Raw genomic sequence first — 23,749 nt, 5'->3', positions numbered from 1 at the left:
GTGAGGAGGCAGTGTGCACAGAGGTGAGGGGGAGGGCTTTCCAAGCAGGGGGGGAGGAGGCAGTGTGCACAGAGGTGAGGGGGAGGGCTTTCCAGGCAGGGGGGGAGGAGGGGGCAGTGTGCACAGAGGTGAGGGGGAGGGCTTTCCAGGTGGGGGGGGCAGGAGGAAGTGTGCCAGAGGCCTGAGAGAACCTGGTCTGTTCAATGAGGAGTGATGCGGCCGCATCCTGGAGGGCCTTGGGGGCCCCACTGAGGAACTGAGTCTTGATCCTTCAGCAGTGGGGACAACCAGGGAAGGTTTTCTTAAGGGGCAGAATCTGATCAGATGTGGATTTTCAAAAGATAGCTTTGGAAGTGGTATAGGATTCATTTAAAAGCAAATTTTGTCTCTTTGAAATAATTCATGGCTGTTTTTTCTAACTCTGTAATGGCCACTAGCATTATCGCTTGTAATTGATAGAATGTTTATTCTTAACAACTGAAATGTAATCCTGCGTGTTTTTGCAGATGGGAATTTCTTAGCAATAGGCTCCCATGACAACTGCATCTACATATACGGAGTCAGCGACAGCGGGAGGAAGTACGCACGGGTCGGCAAGTGCTCGGTGAGCGTGCTGGTCGCTCCTCGTGGGTCTCTGCAGTTGTTTGTCACGCCAGGACAGTGTGGGTGGGAATCCGTCAGGCGAGTGAAACTCACCCAGTGTTTTCTCTCCCAGGGTCATTCCAGCTTCATCACTCACCTGGACTGGTCTGTAAACTCACAATTCCTCATGTCGAATTCCGGAGACTATGAAATCCTTTACTGTGAGTGGCTCCCCAGGTGTGGTCTGGGTGCAGATCATGTAGAACCTTCACTCTGAGACCAAATGGGGCCTCCTGCAAAAACCCTCGCCCCATACAACTTGGGCACATCATGGTGTCTCTGGGCCTGGGCCCCTCCTCTGCGCAGTACAGGAGTTGGGCTGGACACCCCCGCCTTGGCACTGAGATACTTGGGGTTCGGGCCCCCAGGAGGAGAAGGCCGGGCCCTGCAGGGAGAGGCAGAGAGAGCGGGTCAGAGCTCTCCGGGCGAGAGGGATGGACCCTCGTGAAGGCATCACCCTCACGGGCAGAGACCCAGCAGCCCCCTGGGCCCCTCCTCCTCCTCCCTCAGCCCCTCCCGGCCAGGTCTGAACGCAGGCAGGGCCGGGCAGCGGAGGCACGAATGGTGAAGACTGCACTTGCCAGGCGCATGCTACATGCCGTGCACTGCTTCCTCCAGCATCTGGCAAGCACCTGCCGCGTGCCAAGTGCAGGGTCCCGGGGCAGAGGCGGGCCCGGTCTCTGCCCCAGCGTAAGGTACCAGCAAGTGCAGCGTGCTTCACCCGCAGGCTCTCAGGTGATCCACAGCACTTTCTGGCTTGTCCCAGTTTAAGGAAGAGGAAATATCATCTCAGATACAAGGCCACAGGCATCAAGAGCCAGTGGGTGGGGAGGTGGGCACCCCCTTCTTGAGGAGCAGGCCTGGGCAGGGCTGCTGCTGGTGGAGGAAAGGGGCCTCCCTGGGGCGGGGCAGGAGGCCCTGCCTGATGTGGGGCAGAAGTGGGGGATGGTTTTCAGGGACAGGCCATGGGTCTAGAATCTTCTCAGACATGGTCTCATACTCCACTAGTGAGAGTTTAACTGGGGAACAAACAAATCACCTGCAACGCCACAGGTACTTGGTATGACTGGTTTCCGTAAGCTTCCATTCCTGACTCGGAGCTGAAGGGATGGGGTTTGTGTGTGTGTGTGTGTGCATCTGTGTGTGCGCGTGCGCGCCCAAGTGTATGTTGGGAGAGGGCTAGGGAGCCTGACAGCAGGGGGTAGAGTTGTATCCAGGGAGACAGTGAGCAGACAGAGGCCTCAGAACCAGAGGTGGTCAAAGAAAAGAAGCCAGACTGGGGGAACAGACCCAGAGAAGGAGACGAGCAGAAACGGAAGAAGAGGGGTCCCCGCCAAGGCCCTGGGCCTTGGGCAGTGAGCACGGTCCCCGCGGAGCTGGGAGGTGGATGGTCTCCCCCTCCCAGAGGGCTCTGTAGCCGACGGGGCCTGGCTCCGAGGGCCCAGCCTTGCCCGAGAAGGAGAGAGGGCTTTGGCACTGATGTCACCAGACCTGCATTTGCCTTTCCAGGGGTTCCCTCTGCTTGTAAGCAAGTTGTAAGTGTGGAAACTACGAGAGACATCGAATGGGCCACATACACCTGCACTTTGGGATTCCACGTCTTTGGTAAGGTTTCTGCACCTTTCATTCTGTTCAAACGTAGGATGATCTACTTTTAGAATGACTTGCTAATAGTAATGAAATCTCTTGGTCGGCTTCAAACTGCTCTGCTACCCTGTGGACCCCACAGGACACAGGACACAGTCCCCGCAGCCCTGGGGAAGGGCCAGGGCTTGCCCAGCTCTGGCCAGGCAAGAGGAACCAGAACCCTTTTCTCTCATACGAAATGGGTCCTGAGATAATTCTCTAGAAGCCTCTTATATGAGGTAGTGCCAAACGTCCTAGATAAATAGACCAGATGGCACCCGATCAATTTATTTACCATTTGTTAGAGTGATTGTATCTTTTTGGCCCTTAAACTAAATTTTTCACCTCCTTCAAAGTTAAGATTAGGAATATGTTTGTAAATGGTCTAAAATAAATTGCCACAATTTAGTAGAATAAAAAAGAAAAGGCAGTACTTATAATCTCTGTATGTATGGCCGTAAGTCAGTAAGTTCGTCAGAATTTCACAAGTCTCCTTAGGGCTGGCGTTTTACCATCTTCTGGTGTTGAATGCTAGGACGCCCTGGGTTTACTGTAGATCTGCCTGTTAAGAAACTGATGTGCATGCAGCTCTCTCATATCCAAAGTTATTGGGACCAACAGGGTTTCCTGAAGCAATGGTCAGGAGACTCCATCCCCCAGACCACACCCCAGGCCCACCCGGGCACAGGGCTGTGGAGTCAGAGCTGCTGCCTCACCCGGCCCACGGTGAGCAGACGCCCCACCTGCCCAGTGCCACCAGGCAGACAGCAGCCATGAAGGGCTGACACCAAGGAACGCCTGAAACACACAGGCAGTCCCAGAGTTAAAAAGCCCTTTGGAGGGCCTCTCATATGTAAAGCGTTACTCCCAAAAAAGAAAAGTTAGGAAACTGCAGGCTTAGGACTAGTCAGCTTCCCATCAGATGCTTTGGGGATAAAGCAAGCCATTGTGTCCAGAACCAGGGATTCTGGCCTGCTTTCTGCTATAGCGTCAAGAAGGGGCCCGAAAGAGGTGGAAGCCCTGAAGGCCTGTCACTGCGACTGTCATGCAACAGAACAGCATACGCAGTGAGGGTTTCCCGGAACAGCCTGCAGGGAGATGATCTGAGACGAAGCGTTCCTTGGGCCTGGTTTCTAAATCTGGGACATTTCTATTTTCGTGGGAGTTCGATGGCCAGTCCCCACACAGTGTGGCCCTGTGTCCTGGTATTTCCAGTGCTCTGTCTGGGGTCTTTGTTTTAGGAGTGTGGCCAGAAGGCTCGGACGGAACCGACATCAATGCCGCCTGTCGGGCCCACGAGAAAAAGCTCCTGTCAACCGGTGACGACTTTGGCAAAGTGCACCTCTTCTCCTACCCCTGCTCACGGTTCAGGGTAAAGGCCCATCTCCTTCTCTAGCCTTACCCCACGGGGCGCACTTACCGCCTGGCCTGTTGGTAACTGAATAGAAAGCTGCTGTGAGTGATGCCACCAGTCACAAACGCAGGGGTGACCGTCCTTCGGCTGCCCCAGGGCACTTCAGGCCCCCCTCCACTGCCTTCCAGAGAGAACCCCGCCCCCCCCAAGTGGTTCTGGCTCGTCCGCCTCTGCACTTCGTGGGCCCCCCTCCTCTGCTGTCCACCACGGCTTCCTCTGCTCCAGCCCTGCTGAGCCGAGCCCACACCAGTGCCTGGAACACCCCTCCTCGTTCTTCCCAGACCTGACCCTCCTCCTAGGAGACCCTCCCCTCCACCCCTGCACCCGGTCCGCCCTCCTTTGGGCCGGCCTGTGCCTGGTGCAGCCTCTGGGGTTGAACCTCTCCCTGCCCACCTCCGTCCCCTCCAGACCAGATTCTCAATGTACAGGGGCGCCATGCGGTTTGGCACGAACGTAGACGTCCAGCACTTCCAAGCCCGCCTCGATGGCTTTGCGTTCAGCTCCCTCCATGTCATTCTTCCCCAGGCTCCCAGCCATGTGTACAGCGGGCACAGCAGTCACGTGACCAACGTCGATTTCCTCTGTGACGACAGCCACCTCATCTCCACTGGCGGCAAAGACACGAGCATCATGCAGTGGCGGGTCATTTAGTCCCGGCAAGAACCCGGGGGAGCAGAACGGGCCAGGAGGTACAGACTCGAGTTTCGCTCACTCGGTCACTGTGATTTCTGCTTTGTTTGAAGAGTTCTCACAAACCTCAGGAAAATTATGCCCTTTACTGGTTACCCTAGCTTAGTGGATCGGTGAGCGTCACAGCGGGTCAGCCATTCAGGTCTCTCTTTTGTTGTACAATATATAAAACACTTAATATAAAAAAGATGCCAAGGTTTACATTACGGTGACATCGAGAAGTGACTGGTGTATCCTTCATAACTTTTCTATGAACTCTTCAAAAACGGTCACAGATGCCTTTTCAAAGATTGTATATAGGCTTTACTAGGTCACCATGGAGGTTGCTAAGTCAAATATTTATGATAACGAGGTACTGAATCATGATCGCTGTTGATTAACTGGTCCTAAAAGGATAAGTCGATGGAGAAGAGAATGGATAACTGATTTGCACAACTGAATCAGGAAATGGAAATAAGACTTTATTTGGTTAACATTTTCTAAGGTTTCATTCAGTTCTCCCTCTGGGAGGCTGGTGAGAAAGGGGTCAGATTCTTCTTGTGTTAAGCAGATTCTACTCCAGGTTAACTTAACTATTGCAGCAGGGTACCCAGGCATTTCAGAGTTCCAGCTAGACTGTCTGCCTAACCACATGCAGTCAGCCACTTAAAGCCTACACGAATCACGTCCCCTCTGTTCCCTGTTCACAGGCCCTGGTGAATAGTGGAGACAACTAGCCACCTTCCTCTGTATATTAATTGGCATGATATGGTGTTGTACTTGTATAGGATTTTAGCAATTCATGATGAATACGTGAGGCTAGGCTTTACTATCTTAATGCTTACGGACATTGTATATTTGTATTTTAAGACCAAGTAGACCAAGTCAAAAAGATATCTCTCTAGTGTACCATACACCTGCAGCGGGGAGAAGTCTGGAAGGCTCCACCAGGTACTAAGGGCAGCTTCTTTTCCTGTCTTTTGTGCATGGACGGCTTATCACGCTATGAAATAAGATTGCGCTCTGCTGAGTAAAACAGAGAAGGCCTTATCCATTTCAGTTGTGTGGCAGATTGAAATTTATTGTTTACATTGGGGAATGTATCTCAGATTTTAAAATAGAAGAGTAATAAACAGACTTAAAGACGAATGTTAAGATTTTTACTTGTTCTAGGCAAGTAAATGAATTGAACCATCAACTCTACAGCACTGGTTGTTTAGAGTGGCCGATGAAGCTGAAGATTGGGAAGCATTTTTTATTACATCTCCAGCCTGCTGCGGAAATGCCGGGCACCAGTAAACAATATGTATTAAAGATGATTCTGTTTGTATGTATCCTTATCAAATATATTCTATAATGAAATAAAATCTGAAAAGTGGATTTCTTATTGACCTATAATCACGAAAGTATATAAATTAAAATATTTAAAATTAGATATGATTCACACTATCTGTTTCATATCCAGATTTTTTTTCCTCACCTGGGTCATTTGCAAATAAAACAGCAGTTTGCATATGGTGTGTAAGCGTTCATCAGATTAGATAACTATAAAGAATTCAGCTTTTTGTTGTTGTTGTTTTTGGCCACCCCACGTGGCTTGTGGGATCTCAGTTCCCTGACCAGGGATTGAACCCAGGGCACAGCAGTGAAAGGCCAGAATCCTAACCGCTAGGCCACCAGGGAACTCCCAAGAATTTAGCTTAATTACCATACCCAGTTGTTAGTTTACCTGGTTATGTAAATACTGGCAAAAATAATCATTTTAAAATTAATATTTAAGGAATAACCAGATCAGAGAAAGGAAGGAAACCCATTATTAACTCAAAAGTTATAAGATCTACTTTTATTTCTATACACTTTCAGTATTTCCCAAGCTCAATAATGGAAAAGGGGTATGTATATAAATCATTATTGCTACCTTCATACTTGCCTACCTTTTAAATGAAATTCTCAGTATTAACTTTGCAGGTATTCATTAACATAGCAAGCAGTGGCCACGTACCACGACTTACCACCTCTCAGGCAAACTAGGCCTAGAACCCCAGGATTCTGCTGGAATGAGAGACCCCAGAAGCAGAGCCAGGCCTGTTCCTCCTAGTGGCCTATGGCCACATCAGCTCTCAGCCCTACTGCGGAGAGTGACAGATGAGGGACTATTACCCTAATCTCGGTGAAGTGATGGTGGCATGGACTAAGGTGCAGGCGGTGGACAGGGGAGAGGTGAATGGAGTGTCTGAGAGAGGTTTCTGGGGTGACGTCAGCAGGGCCTGGCGATGGACGGGATGGGGGCGGTGGGTGAGGCCCAGGTCCCCGACTGTTCTCTGGGCAGATGTTGGTGCCGTCGGCTAAGATGGGGGGCACTGCAAGTTTGAAAGAGGATAATGAGTCAGGCCTGGGACAGGCTGGAGTGAGGTGAGGGGCCGCTGAGACATCCAGGTGTTACGTGAGAAGCAGGTGTTTGGCTAGCAGGTGCAGACAGAAATCGGGCTGGAGGTGCCATCGTGAGTGACGCTCTCCGTAGGAGGCCGACACGGAAGCCAGGGTGTGCTGAGTCTGCGGGTCCTGGGCAAGCAGGGCGAGGAGAGGGCCTCCGACCCAGCCAGGGGGACTCCGATGGACTTCAAGGGCAGGTAGAGCATGAGCTGTCAGCAGGGAAGGAGAAAAGCCAGCAGAGGGCTGGGTGGGGCAGAAAAGAGACCCACACGAGGGCTGTGGAGGACCCGGCAGCAGGGTGGCTTGATTTGGTGCTCGCTGTGGAGCCACTGTGGGCTCTTTACTCGTTTAGCAAATGGTTTTCCAGCATCTGTGTACAGAGTGATGCTGGGCAGGGGATCCAGGCGTGGTGGGAGAGCCTCGGCAAGTGGAGGAGAGAGGGCACGAGGTCAGGGGTGAGGGCACAGGGTGGGAGGCCTCCAGAGCCAGCTGGAGCTGCATGGGGGGAAAGTTCAGTGGATCCTGGCATCCGTGGACTCACATCTGCGGTTTCCACTGCATGAGGTGCACCCTGGCAGTGGGTCGGAGGGACTGTCCGTGGTCCACTGGAAAGCCCGCTCAGACATCTTCCCAACCCCTCCAGTTTTTTTTTGAGGGATTGCTTCCACTGCCCAGAGGCTGCACACGGCACTCATTGGTCATTTTTTCTCTGATTTGGGAACAGGCTACCGTCATCTAATCTTTGAGGCAGAAGAGCGCACAGAAGAAGTAACGTTGGAGACCCTCTGGCTTCCTCAAGGGGGTCAATCTAATACACAACCGGGAAGCCAGCTGACTAGTGTGTACTTCTTGCGAGGTAGAAACTGATTCCAGGCTACTCTCCGTACTGGTTCTCAATTTTTTTAACAGAAAATTTCAAACATACACAGAAGTAGAGAAAGCCTCTCACCCAGCTTCAAAAATTATTGGCATCCTGAAAGCCTCGTTGCTACTCTCTCTCCTAACTGTGGGTGGGGAGGGGCCTGGAGGACTTTAAAAGTCCAGCAGATGGCGGACCAGGAGGACGCGGAATTCGCGTCTCACAGCCAGGGCACCGACCAGGCCCCAGCGGGGGACCGCGGACACCTAAGGGGGCGGGAGGAACCCCCAGCGACCGGGTAGGACGTGGGGCTTGGGGGGAGTGAGGGGGAAGGGCAGGTGGAGGCAGGACAGGACAGGCGCCCCTGAGGGGCGGCTGGGGGAGGGGAAGGGATCCCACGCCCGAAGGGGGAAATTGGGGGACCACTGGGAGGGCAGAGGATCAAAAGGGAGCGTGGCCAGGTTTCCCCTGACCACGTGGGCCCCCGGGAGCCTGCTGAGATCCCGGGCCTGATCCTCTGCCCACTGAGGCCCCCTCCAGCCGGGCGGATCCTGAGGGAGAGGGAGGGAGGGAAGGGGGAGCAAAAGTAAAGGCCGGACCTCCGGGGCCTGCACCCCTGAGGGGCGGCTGGGGGAGGGGAGGAGTTCATACACCCAGCGGGACCCACCCACGGTTAGGGGTCCAGCGGGGACGGGGGAGACCCTGGGGGAGACGGTGGGGGAGGGCACGAAGGAACGGAAGGGAACAGGGCCAGTGCTTTCCCTGTCCACTCAGGCACTGGAGCACCTCCTGGGCTCCGGGGCTTAATCCTCTGCCCTCGGAGCCTCCGTCCTGCCATGCAGAGCCCAAGCCCTGCCCCTGCAAACCCACCCAGGGCCCCACCTCTACACTCGGAGACCCCCTGAGACCCTCTCCAACATGCTGGGCCTAAGCCCCACCCACACACCCTCACTCAGGGCCCTACCTCCAAACTCCGCAACTCCGCACTCCAGAGGCCCTACTTCCAACATACAGCCTCTCCCCTTCGGAGCAGGTCCTAAGCAGAGGCCCCGCCCATGCTCAAACGTCTCCCCCCCACCCGCCTAGGTCCCGCCCCACCCTAAACCCCGCCCCTGCCTAAGTTCCACCCCCCACCTAAACTCTTCCCCCATAGCCAAGGCTTTTTTTTTTTTCCTTTTCCTTTTTCCTCTTTTAGATTGGGGTTCTGTTTTATATTGTTGATTCATTGTTGTTGATTCTTTTATATTTTTATTTTTCCTAATAAATCTTTTATTTTTCTAATTTTATTTTATTCTTTATACTTTGTTAGTGGTTCCTCCTTTTGGCTTGTTCCTACCCACTCCCCCCCACCCTTTTTTTTTTCCTTTTTTCTGTTGTGGTTTTATTCGACCTTGTTGCAGTTGTTTCAATTATAGTTTTATTTTTCCTAATATATTTTTTTATCTAATTTTATTTTATTTTTTATTCTTTGATATTGTATGGCTCCTTTTTTTCTTTCTTTCTTCCTTTTTTTTTTTAACCACACCACAAAGCTTGCGGGATCTTGATTCCCAGGCCAGAGGTAGGGCCCAAGCTCTTGTGGTGGGAGCTTCGAGTCCAAACCACTGGAGTAACACAGAACCTCAGACCCCAGGGAATATCAATCGGAGTGAGGCCTCCCGGAGGTCCTCATCTCAGCACCAAGTCCCAGCTCCATCCAACTGCCTGCAAACTCCAGTGCTGGACGTCTCAGGCCAAACAACCAGTAAGACAGGAATACAACACCACCCATCAAAGAATAGAAAAATGAAACGACAAAAAAATATGTTACAGATGAAGGAGCAAGGTAAAAACCTAAAAGACCAAATAAATGAAGATGAAATAGGCAACCTACCTGAAAAAGAATTCACAGTAATGATAGTAAAGATGATCCAAAATCTCAGAGACAGAATAGACAAAATACAAGAAACATTTAACAAGGATCCAGAAGAACTAAAGAGCAAACAAACAGTGATGAACACCACAATTACTGAAATTAAAAATAGTCTAGAAGGAATCAATAACAGAATAACTGAGGCAGAAGAACAGATAAGTGAGCTGGAAGATAAAATGGTGGAAATAACTGCCAGGGAGCAGAATAAAGAAAGAAGAATGAAAAGAATTGAAGACAGTCTCAGAGATCTCTGGGACAACATTAAACGTGTTAACATTCGAATTATAGGGGTCCCAGAAGAAGAGAAGAAGAAAGGGTCTTAGAAAATATTTGAAGAGATTATAGTTGAAAACCTCCCTAACATGGGAAAGGAAATAGTCAATCAAGTCCAGAAAGCACAGAGAGTACCATACAGGATAAACCCAAGGAGAAACACGCCGAGACACATATTAATCAAACTATCAAAAATTAAATACAAAGAAAAAATAGTAAAAGCAGCAAGGGAAAAGCAACAAATAACATATAAGGGAATCCCCATAAGGTTAACAGCTGATCTTTCAGCAGAAACTCTGCAAGCCAGAAGGGAGTGTCAGGACATATTTAAAGTGATGAAAGGGAAAAACCTACAACCAAGATTACTCTACCCAGCAAGGATCTCATTCAGATTCGATGGAGAAATTAAAACCTTTACAGATAAGCAAAAGTTAAGAGAATTCAGCACCACCAAACCAGCTTTACAACAAATGCTAAAGGAACTTCTCTAGGCAGGAAACACAAGAGAAGGAAAAGACCTAAAATAACAAACCCAAAACAATTAAGAAAATGGTAATAGGAACATACATATCAATAATTACCTTAAATGTAAATGGATTAAATGCTCCAACCAAAAGACATAGACTGGCTGAATGGATACAAAAACAAGACACGTATATATGATGTCTACAAGAGACCCACTTCAGACCTAGGGACACATACAGACTGAAAGTGGGGGGATGGAAAAAGATATTCCATGCAAATGGAAATCAAATGAAAGCTGGAGTAGCAATTCTCATATCAGACAAAATAGACTTTAAAATAAAGACTATTACAAGAGACAAAGAAGGACAGTACATAATGATCAAAGGATCAATCCAAGAAGATATAACAATTGTAAATATTTATGCACCCAACGTAGGAGCACCTCAATACATAAGGCAAGTGCTAACAGCCATAAAAGGGGAAATCGACAGTAACACAATCATAGTAGGGGACTTTAACACCCCACTTTCACCAGTGGACAGATCATCCAAAATGAAAATAAATAAGGAAACACAAGCTTCAAATGACACATTAAACAAGATGGAATTAATTGATATTTATAGGACATTCCATCCAAAAACAACAAAATACACTTTCTTCTCAAGTGCTCATGGAACATTCTCCAGGATAGACCATATCTTGGGTCACAAATCAAGCCTTGGTAAACTTAAGAAAATTGAAATCATATCAATAATCTTTTTTGACCACAATGCTATGAGACTAGATATCAATTACAGGAAACAAACTATAAAAAATACAAACACATGGAGGCTAAACAATACACTACTAAATAACCAAGAGATCACTGAAGAAATCAAAGAGGAAATCAAAAAATACCTAGAAACAAATGACAATGAAAACATGATGACCCAAAACCTATGGGATGCAGCAAAAGCAGTTTGAAGAGGGAAGTTTATAGCAATACAATCCTACCTCAAGAAACAAGAAACACCTCAAATAAACAACCTAACCTTACACCTAAAGCAATTAGACAAAGAAGAACAAAAAAACCCCAATGTTAGCAGAAGGAAAGAAATCATAAAGATCAGATCAGAAATAAATGAAAAAGAAATGAAGGAAAGAATAGCAAAGATCAATATAACCAAAAGCTGGTTCTTTGAGAAGATAAACAAAATTGATAAACCATTAGCCAGACTCATCAAGAAAAAAAGGGAGAAGACTCAAATCAACAGAATTAGAAATGAAAAAGAAGTAACAACTGACACTGCAGAAATACAAAGGATCATGAGAGATTAGTACAAGTAACTCTATGCCAATAAAATGGACAACCTGGAAGAAATGGATAAATTCTTAGAAAAGCACAACCTTCCAAGACTGAACCAGGAAGAAATAGAAAATATAAACAGACCAATCACAAGCACTGAAATTGAAACTGTGATTAAAAATCTTCCAACAAACAGAAGCCCAGGACCAGGTGGCATCACAGGTGAATTCTGTCACACATTTAGAGAAGAGTTAACACCTATCCTTCTCAAGCTCTTCCAAAATATAAAAGAGGGAGGAACACTCCCAAACTCATTCGACGAGGCCACCATCACCCTGATACCAAAACCACACAAGGATGTCGCCAAAAAAGAAAAGTACAGGCCAATATCTGTGATGAACATAGATGCAAAAATCCTCAACAAAATACTAGCAAACAGAATCCAACAGCACAGGGGCTTCCCTGCTGGCACAGTGGTTAAGAATCCACCTGCCAATGCAGGAGACAGAGGTTCGAGCCCTGGTCCGGGAAGATCCCACATGCCGTGGAGCAACTAAGCTCGTGCGCCACAACTACTTAGGCTGCACTCTAGACCCCGTGAGCCACAACTACTGAGTCCATGTGCCACAACTACTGAAGCCCACGTGCCTAGAGCCTGCAACAAGATAAGCCACCATAATGAGAAGCCTGCGCACCGCAACGAAGAGTAGACCCCGCTCTCCTCAACTAGAGAAAGCCCATGTGCAGCAGTAAAGACCCAATGCAGCCAAAAATTAATTAATTAATTAATTAATTAAAAGAATCCAACAGCACATTAAAAGGATCATACCCCATGATCAAGTGGGGTTTATCCCAGGAATGCAAGGATTCTTCAATATATGCAAATCAATCCATGTGATACACTATGTTAACAAATTGAAGGAGAAAAACCATATGATCATCTCAATAGATGCAGAAAAAGCTTTTGACAAAATTCAACACCCATTTATGATAAAAACTCTCCAGAAAGTAGGCATAGAGAGAACTTACCTGAACATAATAAAGGCCATATATGACAAACCCACAGCCAACCTCGTCCTCAATGGTGAAAAACTGAAACCATTTCCTCTAAGATCAGGAACAAGAAAAGGTTGCCCACTCTCACCACTATTATTCAACATAGTTTGGAAGTTTTAGCTACAGCAATCAGGGAAGAAAATGAAATAAAAGGAATCCAAATCGGAAAGGAAGAAGTAAAACTGTCACTGTTTGCTGATGACATGATACTATACATAGAGAACCCTAAAGATGTTACCAGAAAAACTACTAGAGCTAATCAATGAATTTGGTAGAGTAGCAGGATACAAAATTAATGCACAGAAATCCTTTTCATTCCTATACACTAATGATGAAAAATCTGAAAGAGAAATTAAGGAAACACTCCCATTTACCATTGCAACAAAAAGAATAAAATACCTAGGAATAAACCTACCTAAGGAGACAAAAGACCTGTATGCAGAAAACTATAAGACACTGATAAATGAAAGATGATACAAACATATGGAGAGATATACTATGTTCTTGGATAGGAAGAATCAACATTGTGAAAATGACTGTACTACCCAAAGCAATCTACAGATTCAATGCAATCCCTATCAAACTACCACTGACATTTTTCACAGAACTAGAACAAAAAATTGCACAATTTGTATGGAAACACAAAAGATCCCCAATAGCCAAAACAGTCTTGAGAAAGAAAAACGGAGCTGGAGGAATCAGGCTTGCTGACTTCAGACTATACTACAAAGCTACAGTAATCAAGACAGTATGGTACTGGCACAAAAACAAATATAGATCAATGGAACAGGATAGAAAGCCCAGAGATAAACCCACGCACCTATGGTCACCTTATCTTTGATAAAGGAGGCAAGAATATACAATGGAGAAAATACAGCCTCTTCAATAAGTGGTGCTGGTAAAACTGGACAGCTACATGTAAAAGAATGAAATTAGAACACTCCCTAACACCATACACAAAAATAAACTCAAAATGGATTAAAGACCTAAATGTAAGGCCAGACACTATAAAACGCTTAGAGGAAAACATAGGCCGAACACTCTGTGACATAAATCACAGCAAGGTCCTTTTTGACCCACCTCCTAGAGAAATGGAAATAAAAACAAAAATAAACAAATGGGACCTAATGAAACTTCAAAGCTTTTGCACAGCAAAGGAAACCATAAACAAGACAAAAAGACAACCCTCAGAATGGGAGAAAATATTAATATGCAAACGAAGCAACCAACAAAGGATTAATCTTCAAAATATATAAGCAGCTCATGCAGCTCAATATCAAAAAAACAAACAACCCAATCCAAAAATGGGCAGAAGACCTAAATAGACATTTCTCCAAAGAAGATACACAGATTGCCAACAAACACATGAAAGAATGCTCAACATCACTAATCATTAGAGAAATGCAAATCAAAACTACAATGAGGTATCACCTCACACCAGTCAGAATGGCCATCATCAAAAAATCTACAAACCGTAAGTGCTGGAGATGGTGTGGAGAAAAGGGAACCCTCTTGCACTGTTGGTGGGAATGTAAATTGGTACAGCCACTATGGAGAACAGTATGGAGTTTCCTTAAAAACTAAAAATAGAACTACCATACGACCCAGCAATCCCACGCCTGGACATATACCCTGAGAAAACCATAATTCAAAAGGAGTCATGTACCACAATGTTCATTGCAGCACTATTTACAATAGCCAGGACATGGAAGCAACCTAAGTGTCCATCAACAGATGAATGGATAAAGAAGATGTGGCAGATATATACAATGGAATATTACTCAGCCATAAAAAGAAACGAAACTGAGTTATTTGTAGTGAGGTGGTAGGACCTAGAGACTGTCATACAGAGTGAAGTAATTCAGAAAGAGAAAAATACTGTATGCTAGCACATATATATGGAATCTTAAAAAAAAAATGGTTCTGATGAATCTAGGGGCAGGACAGGAATAAAGATGCAGACGTAGAGAATGGACTTGAGGACATGGGGAGGGGGAAGGGTAAGCTGGGACAAAGTGAGAGAATAGCATTGATATATATACACTACCAAAAGTAAAGTAGATAGCTAGTGGGAAGCAGTGGCATGGCACAGGGAGATCAGCTCAGTGCTCTGCGAGCACCTAGAGGGGTGGGATAAGGAGGGTGAGAGGGAGATGCAAGAGGGAGGGGATATGGGGATATACGTATGCACATAGCTGATTCATTTTGTTTTACAGCAGAAACTAACACAACACTGTAAAGGAATTATACTCCAATAAAGATGTTAAAAAAAAGTCCAAGCCACCATGTCATTTCACCTAGAAATACTTCAGTCTGCTGCTCTGATGAGGACAGTTTATTTTATGTAACCACCATGACCTCATCACAGCGGACAGACTTAACAGCGATTCCTTGCTACTGTCTAATGCCCAGTCCATATGCAGATTTCTCCAGGTGTCAAACCAGCCCCATGTCTCAATGCCTAGCACTGCCTGGGTATAAGATACAGCCATATAAAGCCTTGGGCATACAGCTGCCATGGGTGCCCCCTCCCCTGAAAGTGCAGATAGGGGCTCAAGCCTGCATGTGCCCTTAGTTCCGGACCCTTCTCTGACCCTGTGGCTCACTGCCCCATTGTACCCTTCCCCTCCCACTCCCTCCACCCCTGGGCAGTATGCTCAGCTGTCCCCTCCCCCCACCCTGCCTCAGGCCCCCTCGGACACTCCCCTCCTAGGCCACCCAGCTGGATCCTTCCCACCTTGGCTGGCAGGTGGAACCAGACCCAAGTGCAGGTTGAGAAACCTCCGCTCCCTCTTGAAGGTGGAGCCCTGTTCAAGGTGAGCCTTTCTGGCAGGGGTTCAGTCCCTCCCAGGGGGTCCCAGCTGTTCCAACTTGCCTCCTCCACGCTCTTCCACACGTTTCAACAAAAACAGGATGCAAGCTCAGACCACCCTTGGGCCGGGACGTGGGAAGGGAGTGGAGGCGACCCTGCACTTGGGACGCCTAAGGGAGGGGTGAGCTTGTGGACACAGATTTTGTCTGAGCTGAAAATGTGGATGAGCTAAGAACAAATTTGGTTGTTTCGGCTTAGAACCAAAGTAGGTGCGTAGCACCCATAAGATGAAAACTGAAAAGGTAATCGTCAAAACGTGGAAAAAGATTTACGTGTAAACCTTCCCTCCTCTACCCTTCTGGCTACAGGTGCGCCACCTGGTGGCAGAAAGCAGAGCTCACCTTCTCTTCCCCAGCTTGCCAATTCCTGTCTGAGCCTCCTTAGACTAGGAGTGTGGGGAGAGAGAAAGGAAATTCTTTTCTTTTATTTGAATTATAGTTGATTTACAATGTTGTGTTAGTTTCAGGTATACAGCAAAGTGATTCAGTTATATATATATAGATAGATAGATATATTCAGATTCTTTTCCATTACAAGTTATTACAAGATATTGAATATAGTTCCCTGTGCTATACAGTAGGACCTTTTTGTTTATCTATTTTATATGTAGTACAATAGTTTCTATCTGCTAATCCCAAACTCCTAATTTACCCCTCCCCCCTTCCCCTTTGGTAACCATAGGATTGTTTTCTATGTCCCTGAGTCTGTTTCTGTTTTGTAAATAAGTTCATTTGTATCATTTTTTTAGACTCCACAAATAAGTGACATCATATGATATTTGTCATTCTCTGTCTGACTTACTGCATTTAGTATGATCATCTCTAGGTCCATCCATGTTGTTGCAAGTGGCATTATTATGTTCTTTTTTATGGCTAATATTCCCTTACATATATACCACATCTTCTTTACCCATTCATCTGTTAATGGACACTTAGGTTGCTTCCATGTCTTGGCTATTGTAAATAGTGCTGCAATGAACATTAGGGTGCATGTATCTTTTCCAATTAGAGTTTTCATCTTTTCCAGATATATGCCCAGGAGTGGGATTGCTGAATCATATAGTAACTCTAATTTTAGTTTTCTAATGAACCTCCATACTGTTCTCCATAGTGGCTGCACCAACTTACATTCCCACCAACAGGGTAGGAGCATTCCCTTTTCTCCACACCCTCTCCAGCATTTATTATTTGTAGACTTTTTGATGATGGCCATTTTGACCAGTGTGAGATGATACCTCATTGTAGTTTTGATTTGCATTTCTCTAATAATTAGCAATGTTGAGCATCTTTTCATGTGTCTGTTGGCCATCTGTTGTCTTATTTGGAGAAATATCTATTTAGGTCTTCTGCCCATTTTTTTATAGGGTTGTTTGTTTTTTTAATATTGAGTTATATGAGCTGTTTGTATATCTTGAAAATTAAGCCCTTGTCGGTCTCATCGTTTGCAAATATTTTCTCCCAGTCCGTAGGTTGTCTTTTCATTTTGTTTATGGTTTCCTTTGCTGTTCAAAAGCTCGTAAATTTGATTAGGTCCCATTTGTTTGTTTTTGCTTTAACTTATTTTGCCTTGGGATATTGACCTAAGAAAACATTGCTGTGATTTATGTCAGAGAATGTTATGCCTATGTTCTCTTCTAGGAGTTTTATGGTGTCGTGTCTTATGTTTAAGTCTTTAAGCCATTTTGAGCTTATTTTTGTGTATAGTGTAAGGAAGTATTCTAACTTCTTTGATTTACATGCAGCTGTCCATCTTTCCTAGCACCACTTGCTGAAAAGACTTTTTTCTCCATTGTATATTCTTGCCTCCGTTGTCAAAGATTAATTGACCATAGGTGTGTGTTTATTTCTAGGCTCTCTATTCCATTCCATTGACTTATATGTCTGTTTTTGCACTAATACCATGCTATTTTGATTACTGTAGCTTTGTAGTATTGTCTGAAGTCTGGGAGGGTTATGCCTCCAGCTTTGTTCTTTTTCCTCAGGATTGCTTTGGCAATTCTGGGTCTTTTGTGGTTCCATATAAATTTTAAGATTATTTGTTCTAGTTCTGTGAAAAATGTCATGGAGAATTTGATAGGGAGCACATTAAATCTGTAGATTGGTTTGGGTAGTATGGCGATTTTAACAATATTGATTCTTCCAATCCAAAAGCATGGGATATCTTTCCACGAGAAAGGAAATTCTTATCAGACAACAATTGTTCTCACTCTCTGGGCAGCTGTTTCAGCCGACCCTTCCCAGGGAGATTCCAGAGGTTCTTGGGGAGCCCCTACGTTGCCAATGTTCTCTCACCCATAGTGTAGTCCCCTTGACCTGGGGAAAGGTGTTCTTTCTGTTAGGCAACTGCTTTCTCCTGCAGCCCCTGAGCACAGGGTAGTCCACCTCTTGTCCTCTTTCTGTGGAAGTCCGACAGCCCCTGCTGGTGGCCCTGTGGATGGGATCTAAGATGATTCCTCCCCTGGCTCGCATCTGGTCCCACCCCCGACACCGACGGGTGGGCAGTTATGCCCTCCCACACAGCCTCCACGGGCATCTGCTGAGAGCCACCCAGTCGCCTGTAGATTTTTCAGCCACTAAGTCCACAAATTCCAGGGGACACGCTCGAGCTCTCAAGAAATTGGGGTGAGAGGGAAGCAACGCCCACCCCTCCTTCTTGGGGAAAGAGGGTTGGAATCAACAGCTCAACTTTCCCCAAAAGAAATTCTCCTTACAAATACTGTTTAAGAATTTGAATTCCTGACCCTTTTATACCCTTAATGTGGATGTGAGAGGCTGAGAGGTCTCTTGGGGACCTCCTTTGTAAACTCTGACCGTGGTCCAGCAGCACCTTTGGAACGCAGGTCTACTGGGTCTCAGCTCCTCCCCCAAGACTTGGCTGGCATGCATGCACGCATGCACACACGCAAGTACTCATGCACACACACGCACACGTGCACACGCATGCAGGCTTGCACGGGCTCAGCTTCACTGGATCTCGCCCAGCCTTTCTCCAGTTCCCATCCTTCCACTTCCTCTCTGCACAACCGGCCTGAGAGGTAGGATTGCTTGCCCATCTTCTAAGAGGAAGAGACCTGGGGTCAGAAAGATAGAGGTGCTTGCCCATGTCGCTCAGTGAGTTGGCGGCAGAGCCAAGGGAGACCCCCCCAGCTCTCCCAAGCTACGTTATCGGACCCGTGCTCCGCACAGCGCCATTCAAGGAGCAGCAATAGAGGATTTCCAAATAACTTGAGAAATGCCACGTGCTACGTACAGTGTGTGGTCTATGGGGACTCAAGGGAAGGCGTTGGGAAGCTCTGTCATAAAGAAACCTGTTGGGACTTCCCTGGTGGTCCAGTGGCTAAGACTCCACACTCCCAATACAGGGGGCCGGGGTTCGATCACTGATCAGGAACTAGATCCCACATGCCGCAACTAAGAGTTCGCATGCTGCAACTAAAGATCCTGCGTGCCACACCTAAAAAAGATCCCGCATGCCACAACGAAGATCCCACGTGCCGCAATTAAGACCTGGCGCAACCAAAAAAAATAAATATATAAATACATAAATATTAAATAAATAAATAAATAAATAAAGAGACCTGTTTACACCAGCATTTCCCAAACGTGAGCGTTGGGCACCTGTGCTCTCAAGACACTGATTATCGGCCATGAACGTTCCATCTTGGGAAAAGCTGTGAGAGAAAGTTCATCATCCAGGAGCTGAATATAGCAAAGAAGAAAGGGGACTCAGAGGCCACATGATTCTCCCTCCCCTCCTCCATCCCCAGTTTCTGCTAAGAAGGGCTTCAAGGCCGTATTCTGAACAGCAGGGACAAGGTGCATGAGGGCTCTTCTGCTTTCCTGTGTTCCCAGCCAACTCCTTTAGACTGTGTCCTGCTTTCCTCTAGAGCAAGCAGCCTCACTGATGCACAGAATCTGTAACTGGAGACCCTAGGGTGCAATGGAACGAGCCCCTAGACAGCAGAGAACACCAGCCCTCGCCTCCCTCGCCCCTTTTATTAGGCCAGTTGCCATGGCAATGGGGGGGGGACCAGAATGGCAGGCACTGGGAACGAAATTGCTTAGAACGTTTCAGCTTATAACATTTGGGGGCAATCTCTCCCTCCTTACCAGGCCTGAGCTAAGGAATTGCCTGACTCCCTGCTGTGTGACCTGGTCTGTGGCATTTCTGAGATTCCCTTGGCCAAATGCGCTTCTTTTTTATTATTATTATTTATTTATTTATTTATTGTTGGCTGCGTTGGGTCTTCGTTGCTGCACGTGGGCTTTCTCTAATTGCAGCGAGCAGGGGCTACTCTTCGTTGAGGTGCACGGGCTTCTCTTGTTGCAGAGCATGGGCTCTAGGCGCCCGGGCTCAGTAGTTGTGGCGCACGGGCTCTAGAGAGCAGGCTCAGCAGTTGTGGTGCACGGGCTTAGTTGCTCCGCGGCATGTGGGATCTTCCCAGACCAGGGCTTGAACCCATGTCCCCTGCATTGGCAGGCGGATTCTTAACCACTGCGCCACCAGGGAAGCCCCCCAGATGGGCTTCTGTATCTTTTAGGTTACCCCCAGAACCCTTACAGCCATGACTACCAACAAAGGAGAGTCGGCTGTGACAGTCGCAATCCAGCAGGCTGCCCGCCCCTCACGCACACCCATGGCGCTGCACAGCGTTCTGTTCTCATGCGGTTTATTTTGGTTTATTTTACTCGGATTCACACAGAAGTGGCAGGTTTCGAAACCACAACATCGGCTCATCCTCTGGACTTGAAGCCAGCCATGGGAGAAGCCAGACAGCACCCCTGTGCTTCTTGTTCCGGGAGCACCTGAGGTTGCCCCATCCTCACCTTCAATCATCCTCGGCATCGGGCTGCTGTGAAAGCACTTTCAGATGCTGTGGGAAAGGCCTTTCCCTTGTTCTGGCATGTTCACTCCTGTTTGTCTCCTTCCCAGGCTAAGGCAGCTCTCGGGCTCAGACATCAGCAGGGTTCAGAGGAAGGAGAGGACCCAGCAGGCTCAGCACAGCCAGATGGGGAGACCTGGAGTCCAGGAGGACGGCCGCGCGCTACTGCACACTCACCTCCCCCGAGGTACCCCACAGTAGGGCTGTTTATTTGTAGGATGGTGGGGCTGCAGGGGAGCTCGGGGGGGGGGGTCATCTTGGGGGAGTATTTCCCCAAGTGTGTTCTGTGGAACATCAATTCCACGAGGTGTTAATAGACCCTGGGTTTGTGAGTCAATGAGTTAAACAGGTTTGAGTATGCTTTTAGTGTGGATCTTCTCAGAGTTTTAATACATCGATGTGCATTGTCCAGGGGCCATTGTGTCCATCCATCCATCCAATAAGTACCATCTCCTTTCTGCACCAGACACCATACTAGGACCAGGGATACCAAAGGATACCACAGTTCTTGCTCTTGTGGAGCCAGACAGCTGACAACAGGCAGCGAGGGGTCAGCAGAGATGGAGACCCCTTAAGCCTGGGGACTCAGGCAGGTGGCCTTTGAGCAGAGAGTGGAGTGGCAGAGTGAGGGACCGAAGCATGCGGCCATCTGGGGGAGGCCTCCTGGGTGCCAAGCACACAGGGTCCCCGGGGCTGTCTGACCACACTCACCGCCTTTCCTTCCTGGGATGTGTCTGCAAGGCAGAGTCTCTGGAGCACACGGTGGGGAGGATGCGATTTTGTTCAGCCCTGTCTTTCTGTAGCTGTAGAAACCAGCATACTGGGAAAACAGGGATTTGCTCACGGTCACTGTGACCTTGGCAGGGACAGCCCCCCAGCCACCTTAGCTTGTTGGTTTTTTTATAAAATAAAGTTTACTGTACTTTTTCATGATCAAACTAATACGTACTCATCATAGCAAATTCAGAAGGAAGCCCTCCCATATCCCTACCACCCAGAAATAGCCCTGGTATTTCTTAGTGCATTTCCTTCCTGCGTTTTATTTCTGGGAGTACATTTTTGGATGTGTTTCTGTAGTTAACATATTGCATAGACAATGCTTTGTATTGCTTTTTTCATGTAACTTTATAAGCATTTTCCCCTGTCACTATAACTTCATTATAAAGAACTCCGATCAGCTGCAGATAAACAGGCTGCTGTGACTAATATCACTCTCTTAGCTCAGTCCTCTCCCCCCTATGGTGATGGTGACGATGATGATAAGAAGAAATAATAAAGGCCACACTTACAGAGGGCATTTGTCCACAGTGCATTCTCTGAAGCCTCCTTCCATCAACATTTAAAGAGGCTCAAATCTTTCCCATTAGAAGAAAACCTCCCTGGTCTGTTCCTCAACTCTTGGTGCTCTGCCCCCTTCTCTTCCTTCTCCGCCCCTCCTGGGGCTGTGTCCTCAGCTCCTGGGGTCTCGGTCACTTCTTCAGCCCTGATAAGCCCCCCAGATCAGTATCTTTGACTCATCTTCCTTAGCACCACACCTGGATGTCCATCTGCTTGCCCACTGGGACCTCAATTTCATGTCCCAAATCAATTCATCCACTTTTCTCCCCAAACCCTGTGCTCCATCCTCCCAACTGCCCAAGCCAGCAGTGGGCATCCCTCTCCACCCCTCTTTTGGACTCGCTGCCCGTGTCAACAAGCCGCCAATAGTAGTCACGACTCTCCAGCATCCCTTAGAGAGCCCTTAGCCATGCCCCACACAGGGCGACTCCTTCAACACTCTCACCACCCGAGGAAGGGGCTTCTCTTTGTGATGGTCCTCCTTTTATTGACAATGAGGAAACTAAAACTCAGAGAGGTTAGGTAGCTTTCTAGGGCTGCACAGTGAGTGAGCTGGGATTTGAACCCACGTAGTCAGGTTTCAGAGTTCACGCTCAGCAGTCCTGCGTCTCCAGCGCTGAGGGGCCATCACCTGCGTCCACGTCGTCTCCCCATCTGTGCTGCCTCTGCCCTGGCCCAGCTGCAGCCCCACTGGCCTTACGCCACGTGGCAGCCGAGTGAGCTTTCTAAACACCCCCATTCTCTTGCTTAAACCCCTTTAGCGGCTCTTAGGGAAAAGCTCCTTCACGCTGTGCACGGGGCCTGCTCAGGGGGGCTCCGGGCTCCTCTCCCACACCACCTCTCTCTCCTACCACTCTCTGTCCCCACACCCCAGCACGCTGCCTGTCACCACCCAGCCTTCACCAGTCTTTACACGTGCTCTCTGCCCCAACACTCTTCCTCCCATTTTTCCTGGCCAACCACCGTAACTTTCATAACTCAGCTAAAAAGCCACCTCCTGGGGACTTCCCTGGCCGTCCCGTGGTTAGGACTCCACGCTTCCACTGCAGGGAGCATGGTTTTGATCCCTGGTTGGGGAACTAAGACCCTGCAAGCCACAAGGTGTGACAAAAAAGAAAAAAAAAAAAAAACCACCTCCTCCAGGAAGCCTTCCCTGAGTGCCTAGTCTGATTTCTGTTCCCTCTTATGTGTTCCTCTCCCCCTCCATTGTACTTCCCTTATCACAGTGAATTGTAAGCGTGGGTTTCCTTAGTCTACTTGCCTGTAGCCCTTCTGTCCATAAGCTGCCTAAAGCATACCCACTCCACATCTTGTTCATTCTTCTTTCTCCAGCACTTAGCACAGTGCCTGGTGAGGACAGCCTATCAGTAAGTGTTAGGGGGATACACGAATGAATGGAGCTACAGGCAAGGTGAGCATCTGGACTTGTATTCAATTCCTAAACCTTTGCCCTTATCCCCAAATATCTTTTCCTGCTTCCAGTGTTTTACTATTGCAAACCACACTGCTGAGAACAGCTTTGTCCCGAGTCTTTCTTTTAGATTTACTTCAAGACAAACGCCCAGAAGTAGAATTACTGGATTAGAGGGCAAGAACATCTATATGTCCCCTGATAGGTTTTGCAAAAAGTGAATTCCAAAATTATGGTAACAATCTGGGAGGCTTTTTCTTTTGCAGCAAATGAATCCTCTTTCCTTTTCTGTGTGTCTTCCTGGTGGAAGCCGCACAAAGCTATTTTTACCTAAAGGCTGTAAAGCTCATCATTCTCAGGGGACAAAGTTGGGCGTGTGTGTGGATAGACAGTGTGCCCGCCTCACCAGCCCATCAGCCCCTGCGTGCTAGCTAGTTCTAGGTCATTTGGGGAAAGCAAATTTCAATTATGTTCCAAATTAAGCAGCCCTTCTGTAAAAGAAGGAACACACACAGACACAGATACACACACACACATCCATGTCCATTTGGGGACTTATAAACATCTTTAAAATCCTAAGGGACAAGCAAGTTGTCAAAGCATAACCCATGA

The 23,749-nt window shown here is 47.4% G+C and overlaps 1 protein-coding gene across 7 annotated transcripts in view; it reads left to right on the top strand.

Annotated features, from left to right (window-relative positions):
• The window catches only part of EML1 (EMAP like 1), a 198,447-nt gene extending 192,531 nt beyond the window's left edge, over window positions 1-5,916 (top strand). For 5 of the 7 annotated variants that reach the window (XM_082450286.1, XM_082450280.1, XM_082450284.1 and 2 more), the window contains 5 exons: window positions 507-604; window positions 716-803; window positions 2,152-2,247; window positions 3,510-3,640; window positions 4,208-5,916. In XM_082450286.1, the coding sequence (XP_082306412.1) occupies window positions 507-604; window positions 716-803; window positions 2,152-2,247; window positions 3,510-3,640; window positions 4,208-4,333 (539 nt within the window). In that variant the 3' untranslated portion in view covers window positions 4,334-5,916. The remainder of the gene's footprint in view (window positions 1-506; window positions 605-715; window positions 804-2,151; window positions 2,248-3,509; window positions 3,641-4,207) is intronic. The other 2 variants (XM_082450282.1, XM_082450281.1) reach the window with 2 other exon arrangements.
• Window positions 5,917-23,749: the final 17,833 nt, after the last annotated feature.

This window comes from Balaenoptera physalus, assembly GCF_965194825.1.
Source record: "Balaenoptera physalus genome assembly, chromosome: 2".
In the NCBI taxonomy this organism is placed as follows: domain Eukaryota; kingdom Metazoa; phylum Chordata; class Mammalia; order Artiodactyla; family Balaenopteridae; genus Balaenoptera; species Balaenoptera physalus.
This window is presented reverse-complemented; position numbering and strand designations above follow the sequence as displayed.